Source organism: Mytilus trossulus, chromosome 10 (genome assembly GCF_036588685.1).
Source record: "Mytilus trossulus isolate FHL-02 chromosome 10, PNRI_Mtr1.1.1.hap1, whole genome shotgun sequence".
NCBI lineage: Eukaryota > Metazoa > Mollusca > Bivalvia > Mytilida > Mytilidae > Mytilus > Mytilus trossulus.
Genome location: NC_086382.1, coordinates 75542030 through 75556133, shown reverse-complemented (window position 1 = coordinate 75556133; position 14104 = coordinate 75542030). Strand labels below are relative to the sequence as shown.

Here is a 14104-nt window from a genome sequence, read left to right as displayed (position 1 = left end):
CAGAAAACATAATGCCCCTCTACTTTCGTAGTTGGGGCTTGAAAATATCCTAATTGATCTGGTTGCATAGTTTTTTGCTGGTGTTGAATGGATCTGGATGATGATGAATTTTTTCGGTTATTTTAGCGGTTTCGGTTAACCTACTTTACTTTCATCTACAAAGTTGTACGAACGTACAGCAATTAGAACAATCGATAGTTATCTCCATTTAAGTTTATAACAAACAGAACAATCAATTTCAATCATTGCTTTGGTACAAACATTTTTTGCAGATTAACTGTTTGACATCATATAAAGACTACAACGGAATATTTCACACACATGCATTTCACGTGAATTCTAATTCGAATCATGGGAAGCTCAAGTGAAATTCAAGTCAGAATTTTACCTTAAACGATCTTGTTGAACTCTTTTACAATAGGTTTATGTGAGTTTCACGTTAATGAAATGCAAAACTCAAGTCTTTTTCTTGTAAAAATCACCCAAAATAATTTCACGTAAATTATTTGTGAATTTTAAAAATCTAATTATTTAATTAACATCTTAATTTTCAAATTTAATCACTATCATGAAAATACCATTTCTTATGTAAAGCTGACATGCAATTCACATTCCAAATAACTCATATGGTCCGAAACATTACCACTGGACCTTTTTGTGCTTTGTGTATACAACGGAATAGCAAAAATAGGATTGTATAATAGGTTTACAAAGGAAAGTTAAAATGAATAATTTCACTATTTTATGTGATATTGAAGAAAACACATATTCATACATAAAGGAATTTAAACGACAACTTCCTATAATAACGTGAAAAGGTAACTATTTTTTTTAGAATGGCAATTATCTTTTCAGATTGATCAATATAAGAATTCAATAGATTCATAATTCCTTATCTTTAAACTGTCCCTTTTAGAATTTACCGTTGAAATCGGGATTTTTGTTTTAATATTTTGGATACAGTAATATTACAAACTTCATAAAATATGACTTACGTGTACAAGCTTTTTCTATGCAAATCGGATCAGGATTAAGATATATAGCATTTAAACGTGAATAAGCACAAGCCTGGTAGCAATTTCCAACGTGGAGACTATTTCCTGTACATGTATTTCGATCAATGGCTCTGTTGCAGATAATGGATGATATGTTTTTGTTTTTCATATCTCTAATTACTACCGTTATGTCAATTGCTTTAATGTCCACATTGTTTTTGTAACCAATATCAAATGTCATACTTGTAAGATTTGAACTAGTTTGTGTGATACTATCTGGTTTCTCTGGTACTGTAAAATATGTATAAATGATGCAGTTAGGGCAATGATTTAGGATTACACTTTTTTTTAGAAAAATTGGAATCGTAGATACAAACTGCTTATAAAATGTCATAAAAATCGCATTTTCTGAAGACCTGCCATGAGTCCAAAAACTAATACACCGAGAATAATGTCAAACATTCTTCACTTTTAGATTGGCAGGTATATCATTTTGTGTCATAGCATGTCATTTCAACCGAAAGTCGGCATTCACATGGATACTACTTATAATACACCTTTTGGCCAACCTGTTTTTACAGTAGAATTGAACAGAAAGATTTCAAAATTTTACAAAACAAAAAATATTTCGAAATGTGCATCAAATTAACTTTTATACATACTGATGATGTACCATCAACTTATATCGTAATCCAGTGCGCGCTTAAATCTTTAAGTTATATATCCAAGTGAACTTTTGATAATGAAAACAACACTTATAAAAGAAGGTGTGCTATATTTTTTCTCAAAATTGAAAAAAATAGATTTCATCCGAAGTCAGAAGCCTGCGCATGCACGCAAGTGATTGTCATTTGTTGCTGTGTATTATACATGTTTTCTTTCATTATTTTGACAATAGATTAGTCCGTTATTTTTCCGTTAGAATTACTTTCACAAATCGGTTTAGTAATACGATTAATATTATGTGTTTTATCTCACTAGTATTATTTTAGCAGTCTTAAATCTTTGAATGCTATAGTAGTGATATCTGTAATATTACCAATTCAGATATCTTGACTGAGTGCTGATTCACATAGTGAATGATGTATGCATGACAGGAGACGTTTACCTCGTCAAGAATTCTGACATCACTCTTTTTGGAGTTCAAGGGAATCCCTGAACTTTGTATGTTACCTCCAATTGTATTCTCAACCTAATGTTTTTTTTTTGATTAGACATATGTAAAGAACTGTTTCCCTCATTAAAAGGTAAAATAACGCCCGCCTCTGGGTGCGTTTTTTTATTATTATTGCTGCTTTGAAACCAGTTGGTGGCCTTTGGCTGTTTACTGCACTTTGGTTTGGTTGTTGTCTCGTTGACATATTCCCCATTTTTATCCTCAATTTTATTGAGGGTAAACATGTCAAAAATAGGTAGCCTGCATAATGATATAAAAAATATTTTGCGATTGATATATTAGATATTTTCGAGAACTATAGTTTTCACTGACTTAAAAGTTGACGATGATAATTAAAGGTAAAATTGCATGCCTGTAATCTCAAAATACATAATGTCTCGAAAGATGTGCCAATACCCTTAATAAGCGAAAAAACTCAGATAACAGTTTTGATCTTAAAATGTTTACTTTTTAAAAGTATTTCTACTGTTTCAATCGGATTCTGAAATAGAGCTGACTCTCAATGCTTTAAACATTTTAGGGATTTTCTTAGCCTTACATGCAGCTCAGCTGATTATTTCTAACTAACTGCATCAACGATGTTACTCAGCTTTCTTATCAGAAACTTACCAGTTATATTCCACTTCAGATTTATTTGATAGTATACTCTAATCACTACCACATACCATGTCACAAAGGCACGTTCTATGTTGAGATATTTATTTTGAAATTAAATGAAAAGGCAAATTTAAGGTAAAATGAATCGTATTACTGTACCAGGATCTGATATTAAGTGAGTACACGAACGTGATAAAAAGCATGCGATTGTCCACAATACATATTGAAAACTAATTATTGCATTTCTGTGTTTCATCAAATTTTCGTAATTTGGCACACCGACCATCTCTAAATGAATGCAATGCTGAAGAGGTAAACTGAGAAAACTCTAAATTGTAGTGGATATAATATTAACGGTACCGTAAAAGATATAAATTTGCAGTTCACTGATTAAGCATCATTAATTATATTAATTAAGGGGTTCGGGACATTGAATAATACATATCCTCTTATGAAACCCTAAACACGCCACGCAATACTGTGAAAAAGGCAAAATTAAGAACGCTGGAATATAAAAAATTAACAAAGAATACATTTTGGACCTCATTTGGAAAAAGAAGAATTATAGATTAATAGGTCTTTTGGGTCTTCTTAGGAGAAAAATTCTTATAATTGTAAATATTTCTGCTGTTTTTGTATGCAAGCGTAACGAACCAAGGCAGGTGTCTTAACTGTTTTCATTGATTTGAATAGTAAAACATAGTTTGCGTTATTCGTTTTACAATTTGTGAATAATGTACACTTTTGAGATGGCCCATATAAAATTATCTGTTAATGTCAACATCAATGTAAACATAAAAGTTTCAAAGTAATTTCATAAATTTTATTAATAGCAACACATCTTAAAACATGTTTTGTCTTTAATAATTTTCTCAATATATCAAATCTGTTTTCAGTTTTGCCAATAAAGCGCACATATTTTTAATAGATTTACAGTATCACGGGTGTCATTCGGTTTATCGAGAGAAATGGGCGTGAAAGAATATCTAACGGCGGTCAAGTATTGAGAGACGATCGTGAAAGTTCTGGTAACGGATCGTGAAAGACATTTAATCGAGAAGACATATGAAAGTTCAGTACATATTCGAATTTAATTAATTACACAGACACATTTACGACAAAATAAAACTGTCTGTCAAAATGGTTCAACATTATGATCAGTATGTCAGAATATACAGTTTCAAAAGTACACAGTTATTACAAAACGACAAAAGGCAGATTGCTTCTCGACATTTCAATGACATAAAAAATGTAAACAAACACGATTTTTTCACAAATTCGACTAGATAAACTATCTTTATCAAAATAAGGGCATTATATTTGAATTAATTGAACGGTTCTCATAGTTATTTTGTATAAATTTAATCTGAAACTTGGTAAATAAAGAACTATTCACACAAAATTGATTTTTTGGATCGTGAAAGATCACGTACCGCATTTTTGAAGATCGTGAAATGGATCGTGAAAGATCTGATGATACGAAGACGTTCAAATTATTCTTCCTTTATCTTTGCGACAATCGGAGTGATAAGATCTCGCATTCTGATACCTTCTACATATATCTATTATAAATCTTGTATTGCTTTCCATTCGTCGAAAATGTTTTCAGGAAAGAATTTATAAATTTCAATTATGTGAAACCCAGGGATATGTTCATATGTTATATATATTTTTTTATCTCCGTAAAACTCATTAGCAAAAGGATAGGTAGCCTTCCTTTAAGTAAATATACATAAAAGAATCTAAAACGATACCTTTTTTTTTGAAAATGTAAAGAAAAATGTTTGTTAAGATCATGTCAATACCGACATACTGACTCCTCGGGGACTAACAATGCAAAACAATGATATCAGACCAGTGCTAGTTATCCGAAAACGCACTTTTCTAGATGTTCTTTATCTTGAACGTGTTAACTAGACCTTTTAAAGACTAATGTTACCATAATAACACTTTATTCTTCTAAGGTCAACTTTGCCTATGGTATTGGATACCTATTTGCTTCATTTATTTAATGCTATTTTCAATTAAAATTTGTTCAAAATTATATATTTATGATAATAAAAGATGCGTCTTGAATAACCAAGGCGTCCTGATAAAAATAAGGTTATCTTGACCTACATTTCACATATGATTGACTGATTAAAGTTTGCGTTAGAGTCTGCGATACAACTCGTGGAGAGTTAATATTTTGTAACAGCCAGAATCGAGGGTTTAAAATATATGTCATCTTGAAATTAAAGGCTGAGTTTTAGTCCATATTTGAGATGAGGAATACAAATATTTTGTCAGGTGATGCAACTTTGATAGTCACGAGTTTCAAAAGCAAGTCTTGAAAATGACTTAGCTGATCAACTGCACTTAAAATATATTCAATATCATGAACTGCACAATTAGGTTGTATCTTATAATATGATCATAACTAATTGGAGTGAACAAGTTCTAACAATTGAGGATTAAAGTCGACATAATATAAAGCTTGTTTATATAATATTTTGCATTTTTTTACACCAAAAATCTTCATATTTCCGGCCCAAAAATTTGGTGACTGCATCAATTAACTCTCTTGTTTACTTTTGATACATGTCATGTTATATTCAGCTAGTGTTTTACCTTTCTTTAATCAGCAATTGTTTGTTGCTAAAACACCTTAATAAGATACAACATATTCAAAGACAAGTCACTTGTTTATTTGTACTTACATGTGCATACTGGATTCGATGTTTTTAGTCCATCAGGATTGGTATAATTAACACCAAACGCAGAAAAAGTAGAATAAACTACCAAATGATAGCACGTTCCAATCTGCAGTTCAGAAACTGTATACAAGAATCCATTACTGGTTCTGTTGGAATTAATTTCTGCTGTTGAAACATTATTGGTGTTCTTTAAATCCTTTATTACAAGTATCAAATCATGATTTGCCTTGCTTATTGCTGTAACTTCTACAATCATGCCAGATAATCTAGATGTCTTTTGTATGATATCGAGAGGTTTTTCTGGTACTGAAATTATTCGTTTGTGATATCTTATATATATATATATATATATAAAAGAGTCTAAATTGAAAACTACGTTCAAACCTATGACTGCGTTGGATAAAAACAGCAGTTTTTATACGTGTGCATGTCAAACAAATTTCGTTGTAGAAGGGTCTAAAAACAGCACAAACAACATTTTCCAAAAGACCAAGAGTGAAAAAGTATATTTAAACAAAACGCATTTGACTAACAGGTCGAACAACTGATGTTCTTTAACCCTGCTGACTATATATATATATATATATATATAAGTGTCTAAGAATGTAACTTTAACACACTAATGAGTGTTATAAAATTAAGTTATATATTTTATATATTATTCACGCAATATTTCGCTAAACAAATTAGCTTCATCGGGCGTGTGCATCTATCAAGGTGAAATCGGATGCATGACAAAAAATATCTTTGTAGCTTGAGCTACACAAAAGTTTAACATATTGATTAATGATCTGTATAAAACAAATTTTTGCCGTTTATTGTACATAAACATTTTTTTCCAAAAATTAAAACAAATAGTTGTTTTAGTTAAATAGAAGTAAATTTGATGAGTTATTCCTTAGCTTTCGGGTAGAACTGTTTTTCATCCCTCTCATTAAGTCCATCAGGTTCAAGAGTACGTAGCTGATGCATCCAGAACCTTTCACTCTTTTTTCTCATTTCTGAGTCCCAATTTTGGTTTACCTCAATTATTTGAAAGGTGATGTTTTTAAAAGTATGTCCTGTTCTTAAGAGGTGTCTCGTAATTGGACAGTTTCTCCCTTTGGTATAAAACGACCGATGATTGTTTAGTCTGATGTTAAATGTGGTTTCTGTTTCACCAACATACTGCAGCTTGCAAGTTCCACAAGTAAGAATATAAATACTATTTTCCGTTTTGCAATTAGATGTAACATAGATGTTGTATCGCTGCTTTGTTACTGTGCTGCTGAAAGAGTGGTCAATGTTGGCGGCTTTACAGCACTTACAGTTCCTTCTACCGCATTGTTTGTAACACCCAAATTTTGAAGTTTCTTGTTTCTTTACTTTTGATGTCACAAGTATGTCTTTGAGATTTTTGGGTCTGCGATAAGCAATAAGAGGAGGTGATGGAAAAATTTCTTTTAAGGACGAGTCATTTTCGATTAGACGCCAGTGCTTTCGGATAGAAGATGAAATATTTGTCAAATCGGGATGGAATGTTACAACAAACGGAATTCTATCTGCACGGGTCGCCTTATTTTTGTATTCCATGAGACTAGCTCGATCTTTTTCTTTAGCTTTATCAAAAGCGTCTGTGATATTTTTTCAAAAATGAAGGAACTGTAAGTGCTGTAAAGCCGCCAACATTGACCATGGTTCGGTACTTCATAATCTTTTAAGATTAAAATGACCGTTTGGGATCCAAACTGGTTTACCTGTGCAATCTTTTATGAGTTTGCTATAAGTTAACATTTTATCTAATTCTGAGCAAATTAGATAGGTGTATTCAAATTATGAAGTATCTATTCAGTGCAAAAGATCTATACCATGGAGACATTTTCGTCGATATTGTGAAAGATTGCAATCGAATTGACCAATGGGATTTGTTCATTGTTTAAGGCCGTAGGGTGGCCTAAACCTTTTAATGTCTGTGTCATTTGGTCTTTTCTAGAGGGTGTACTCATTGCTTATCATTCTGCATCTTTTTTTTATAAATCAAATGAATTTGTTATTTGCGTATCTAATTATAAGCCTTTTACATTTGAAAACTATAATCAAAATAAGTAACAGTCAGTGAAGCTTTGATACTTGATCTCTCTGGATCCTGTTCAATATTGCAATTAATGTGTATACTGAACCAGAAATCATGTAAATGAGGGGAAATTCAGGGATTAAGGGTAATGCCTCGATTCCCTGCATTGCTTTTTCTGTTTAGTTTGTTATTTTGACCCCCAATTTTCGATTTAGAATTATTTTCATTTCGAACACTATTAGAAATTTATAAAATGAGATGTTTGATTAAAAGCATTTAGCCTTGACAAAAAAAAATCAAAAAACTTCTACGTAATCAAATTTTTCACTTCCAAGACCTTCTTCAATTATAAATAAATTATACATCACTCTGAACATTCGATTTTGAAAGTAATACCATATAATATTTTATATTTACATGTAGCATGAGGGCGCATGACTATTTCTGTACTGTTTACGTTATTAGACATAGCAACGACAGAAAAACTATTATATGCTGTGCCTGGCTGTAGTCTGTCAATCAAGGTGTTGGATTGTAAACTGTTGTTGGTAACACTAACTGTTTTGTAATAAGTTTCATTCTTCAGTATATAGTATCTTTGAACGATCCCAGGGCCTTTGGAAACGGTAATGCTTATTGTTTTTGTTGTTTCTGATGTAATGAGTACACTAGCTGGAGCGCTTGGCTCTGCAATAAAAAATAAAATCAAGAAATACATTAAATATCCAAATTTTACTGAGGTTAGGTTGACTTGCATGTCAAGTTTATGTCATCGTTTACTCATTTGTTATCGTTTGAGACAATTGAAAACAGAACATTTGATTTATCATGCTTGCTGTAGAACAATTAAATAAAAAATAAATTGGAAGATAAAATGGCCGAGTGTTTCAAAAAACTATTAGATTGGAACTTTCATTGTGTCATCCAGGATTTTTTTTTTAACAATCAACATTGAAATTGACCAGTTTTATTTGGCGCTTCCACACATGATCAATTTTTAAAGAGTATTGTCATTTTTTCTGTTAAAGTTTTCTCTTTCAATTGATGTATCAATTATCAAGATAATAGGCAAAATGAAAAAATATAAAATAACATTCGCAATTTAAGGTCAATAACTCCCATGAGAAGTCGTCTGTTCTCATTGATTATTTATTAATTAAACCTACATCCTTGTCAGATTTCTTTATTTGAAGCGGTAATCAAAATAATAGACATAACTTGCATTATACACATATGTTCTATTGTTAGCTATGTCGGTCATGTTGTTTTGGAGGCAGTTTTATATGACACCTTTTTTTATATTAGATGCCAAAATGATCATTGTGGTCAAGTTTGGTTAAATGTGATCAATCTAGTTCATTCAGATCTGAGATAATTTTCTTAAAAGCAATGACGGAAGACGACGAAGACAACCGACATATGCCAATTGAAAAGAAATCTTACTGGAACCTGTGTTTTATGTGAGTATCGAATATAAACCTTAAAGATAAACTTTTCAGACCAATTGCATTTACAAGTTATTATTAAAACTGAAAATAAATAATCCATAGCAAAAATGTCAAATCAGTACGACAGCACCAATCGATTTTGCATTCATGTGAGAAAATATGTTTTGTAAAGGTGCAAAAGTTCATGAAAAAAAGGATTATGATGTCCAATATATAGTTAGCATAAAAGATCTATCATCTTACATGAAGAGTTCATGAAGAAACTCGTCCTCGTGATGCAAAAACATTTCATGATACTTTCAATAGTCACTGTTGGATATTATTTACATTATGACGTTCAGTGCCATCACACGTTTACGTTACATTTAAATACGTACTTTCATTGAATAAGCCTCGTCTACCCAACTTCACAGCCGACGAAAAAAGTGATAAGAAAACTATAATTTTTTTAAATAATCACACAAAATTCTTATTACTGTAAGCCATTAAAAAATATTGAAGATTCTTGGCACTGCATTACATGATTTTTTGCTCATGTAAAACACGAAAACAGTATGAATTTGTTTAAACGGATTATGTTCACATGAGGATATTTAAGCTTAAGTGTACATCATAAGTTTATAAAAAATGTTTTTTCGACATTTTTATTTTGTTTACCTTTTAACAGGATTTAATGATAAAATATATAATTTACTTGTTGAGCTATCTGGCACCGTTGTTTGACTACTGTTGACACCATTTGACACTGCTATCACTGTAAAATTTTGGTATAAAGTTCCTGGTTCCAAACCGTTAATATCGGTTATCGTAACACTAGTGTCCTTCTTTACAACCACACTGCTGAGAAATCGTTGCTTAAATAGAATGTCAAAACTATCAGCACGTCCTTCTCCTGGGACAATTTCTATAGTAAGCTTGTCTGTCGTAGCGTCTCTAATCTTTACAGATTTCGGGGGGCTTGGAACTAAAGAATAAACAATATATATAAGTAACTTGAAAGGAGTTGATACATGATGTAAAGTATTTACGATTTATGTATCAAAAATATAAATTTTAAGAATACACGTGCAAGTTATTTGTACATGTTGTATGTGTCTATTTTTAAATTGTGCAAATATTTTTTTCCCAAATGATTTTTTTCTTGTTATTGAAACATCGCTTTTTTTTAAAACATATTTAAATAATCATTACAGGATTTTCTAGAAGTCTTCCTCCTTTTTTAAAGGGTTTCCCTTTTTATTAAATATATCTATTTTGGGTCAATATGGTTTTGAAAAACTGACCAATCGACTCAATGAACTACAATGCATTGTGGGCTACTACGAGATTAATTTCACTTGAAAACACGTGGAATGAGCTGGAAAACTGTCGACTAATAAAGTGTAAGGGACTCTCATAGTACATGTTTTTGTTCTGCGAATATGTTATATATATATATAACATAATCTTCAATTTGCAAGCTCAGATTAAGGTTCATCATAATCTTTTGGCTAAAATGGCCATATTTACATCCCAAATTTTACTCTGAGTACAGACTAACCTATACACCTGCAACAGTTTTAAGGGATGGCAGGAACTAGATATATAAATTTTAAATGCATTTTATGTTTCAGATAATTATAAACTTTTCTAGATTTTGCTATTCATTTTTTTTCGTTCCTGCAGAAGGTGCAAAAATGAACTAAGTAGTGAAAACGATTGAGAAGCTCCCTTCATACAATCAATGTTGTGAGAAGTATTGATTTAAATGGACAATAGATGGACAATAGACACCTGTAAATAATAGGTGATTTAACAGGTATAAACGGTGTAACTGAGTGGACCGTATCAAATGAAACTCGGGTGTTTGTTTATTTTGCTATCTTCTGCAAACTTAAAAAAAAAATGGACATAAAAATCCAGGTAAGTTTTTAATTTTCTGAAACGTAGACCTCGTATAACTTTTATATATCTTGTTCCTGCCAAGCCTTAAAACTTTCCTGGATGTACCAGTTTGTCTGTACTCATAGTAATGTTTTAGGTGTAAACACGGCCATATTTTTCAATTCATTATGATGAACCTTAAAAATGTCTTGTTAACTGGCTTCACGATTCGATTTTTTTCAGCTTGTTATAGTAGTTGACTAAGAGAGGTTTTGATAATTTTTATGTATTGTATCTGTGCATTAATGTCACGGCGTGAACTATAAAATTTGATATGAAGTGACCAATATCCACTTTGACAAATTTGTAAGCTCATATAAACCTGTATATTGACATTCCAAAAAACATTGATACTTCGAAAACCACGAAGATATGGCACAGAAACACTACTATCCAAACTGGATATGTAAAGTTTTGTTTAGGACTTGAAGTTTAGGACATCTTATTCGGTATACTACAAAACAAGTCTTATAAAAGCGGGACGATAAATAGCTCAACAAATTTTGAAGAGTTTTGTCTATCGATAAAGTCCGTCTGTTGTTTATTTTGCAGTTTAGGTAGCAATACACAGTTAGGAAAAAAACTTAAAATTGACACTCATAGTTATAAAACACCCTCTTTCCCCTCCTGTCTAACAAAGAAGGCTTTATATGTGTGTCATGCATGTTTATACTTGTAGAAAGAAAATCTTCCATATATTTAATTTTTAATGGTCATATATGTTATAATCCCTTTTGGGTGTAACCATGGCAACAATCTGCATTTCTTAGATACAAAATATAGCAAAAAAGGGGGTGAACATGTCACAAAAGTCTCCAAAATTTGGTCTAAAGGAAAATTTCAATGAATGACAGTGATACCTTTCCAGAATTCATAGGTTTTTATCTTTCAAGTGGTCCAAAAAAAATCATATGTCTTCCTGCTCGTTTTTCCATAAAATTGAATTGAAAAGATCGAGCGCAAAATCTTTGTTGATAAACACTACAATAATTTATGGACCTATGAACGGTACGGATAGGAAAATACGGACTGTCAATCATAGAAATGGCCTATAAAACATGTTCAAATCAATCTAGATGTTCATATAAACCCACTAAGAAGGCTATATTATTCTTAAATTATCTAAAAATCAATTTTATTATACAAAAACTTTCATATTTAAACATTTCACAGGGGCCATAATGCGAAACTAAACTTCTAACTGTATTGCTACCTTAAGGATGAACATTTTTTTCCCCAATTCCACTTTAAATGGATTTCTGTTTTCTACTAGTTAAAATGAGCATTTTCGCCTGCTAATTTTGAAAATCGGTTCAGAAATAAATATTTTATGAAGGTTAGCAGTTGACACTAAAATGCAACAAAAAAGTGATTTTATGAAACATGCCATGTCAAAGTGAATTTTCTCCTTTATTAGTCAATTTTCTAAAACTATACCTTCTAACCCTGTCTTTCTTGTTTAAAAACCTAAATTAACCTTAACAGAAGACAACTTTTACAAGTTAAAGCTATTTTAAAGCTCTAGAATGTCAATTTTGTTGTGTACTACCATACCAAAACCTTGGTTAAAATTTAGTAAATACTGAATTTATTTATAACAGCGGGAAAAAATTTAGGCTTAATTCATGCTAAATTGTGACTTTATACTTGCTAAAATAATAAATTTGATTTAGTCGTATGAAAACATATAAAGCGTTCCCTTCTAAGGTTTCTACATAACGCGCAATCTTCTTTTCCAAGGGATAGCCAATAAAGTAACAATTTATAACGGAACCAAGTCTTTGTGTCAAAATGTCTATATTGGTTTCTATGGACAATATACAACAAAACTAACATATATTGTCATACTAAAGGTGGTTTCTCCCTTAGAATTGTATCTATAACATAAATATCAATAGTTTTGTGGTATGTTTGTCTAAAAAAGGCAATTATTTGCTTTGTCAAATGCCATAAGGTAACAATACACAGTTAGGAAAAAAACTTAAAATTGACACTCATAATTTTTAAACACCCTCTTTCCCCTCCTGTCTAACAAAGAAGGCTTTATATGTGGGTCATGCATGTATATACAAATCTTCCATAGATTTGATTTTCAATGGTCATAAGGGTGAAATGTAATCCTTTTTGGGTGTAACCATGGCAACAATCTGCATTTCTTAGATACAAAATATAGCAAAAAAAGGGGGTGAACATGTCACAAAAGTCTCCAAAATTTGGTCTAAAGGAAAATTTCAATGAATAACAATGATACCTTTCCAGAATCCATAGGTTTATATCTTTCAAGTGGTCCAAAAAAATCATATGCCTTCCTGCTCGTTTTTCCATAAAATTGAATTGAAAAGATCGAGCGCAAAATCTTTGTTGATAAACACTACAATAATTTATGGACCTATGAATGGTACGGATAGGAAAATACGGACTGTCAATCATAGAAATGGCCTATAAAACATGTTCAAATCAATCTTGATGTTCATATAAACCCACTAAGAAGGCTATATTATTCTTCAATTATCTAAAAATCAATTTTATCATACAAAAATTTTCATATTTAAACATTTCACAGGGGCCATAATGCGAAACTGAACTTCTAACTGTGTATTGCTACCTTAACGATTAACTTTTTTTTTCCCAATTCCACTTTAAATGGATTTCTGTTTTCTACTAGTTAAAACGAGCATTTCCGCCTGCTAATTTTGAAAATCGGTTCAGAAATAAATATTTTATGAAGGTTAGCAGTTGACACTAAAATGCAACAAAAAAATGATTTTATGAAACATGCCATGTCAAAGTGAATTTTCTCCTTTTTTAGTCAATTTTCTAAAACTATACCTTCTAACCGTGTCTTTTCCTGTTTAAAAACCTAAATTAACCTTAACAGAAGACAACTTTTACAAGTTCAAGCTATTTTAAAGCTCTAGAATGTTAATTTTGTTGTGTATTACCATACCAAAGCCTTGGTTAAAATTTAGTAAATACTGAATTTATTTATAACAGCGGGAAAAAATTTACGCTTAATTCATGCTAAATTGTGACTTTATGCTTGCTAAAATAATAAATTTGATTTAGTCGCATGAAAAAATATAAAGCGTTCCCTTCTAAGTTTTCTACATAACGCGCAATCGTTTTTTCCAAGGGATAGCCAATACAGTAACAATTTATAACGGAACCAAGTCTTTGTGTCAAAATGTCTATATTGGTTGCTAAGGACAATAAAC

The 14104-nt window shown here is 31.1% G+C and overlaps 1 protein-coding gene across 1 annotated transcript in view; it reads right to left on the bottom strand.

Moving 5' to 3' along the window:
- Positions 1 to 14104, bottom strand: part of LOC134688175 (receptor-type tyrosine-protein phosphatase eta-like) — a 138796-nt gene that overhangs the window by 46986 nt on the left and 77706 nt on the right. The window contains exons 5-8 of the mRNA XM_063548646.1: positions 9661 to 9930; positions 7936 to 8205; positions 5469 to 5771; positions 996 to 1286 (exon numbers count right to left, since the gene is read on the bottom strand). Of these exons, the coding sequence (XP_063404716.1) occupies positions 996 to 1286; positions 5469 to 5771; positions 7936 to 8205; positions 9661 to 9930 (1134 nt within the window). The remainder of the gene's footprint in view (positions 1 to 995; positions 1287 to 5468; positions 5772 to 7935; positions 8206 to 9660; positions 9931 to 14104) is intronic.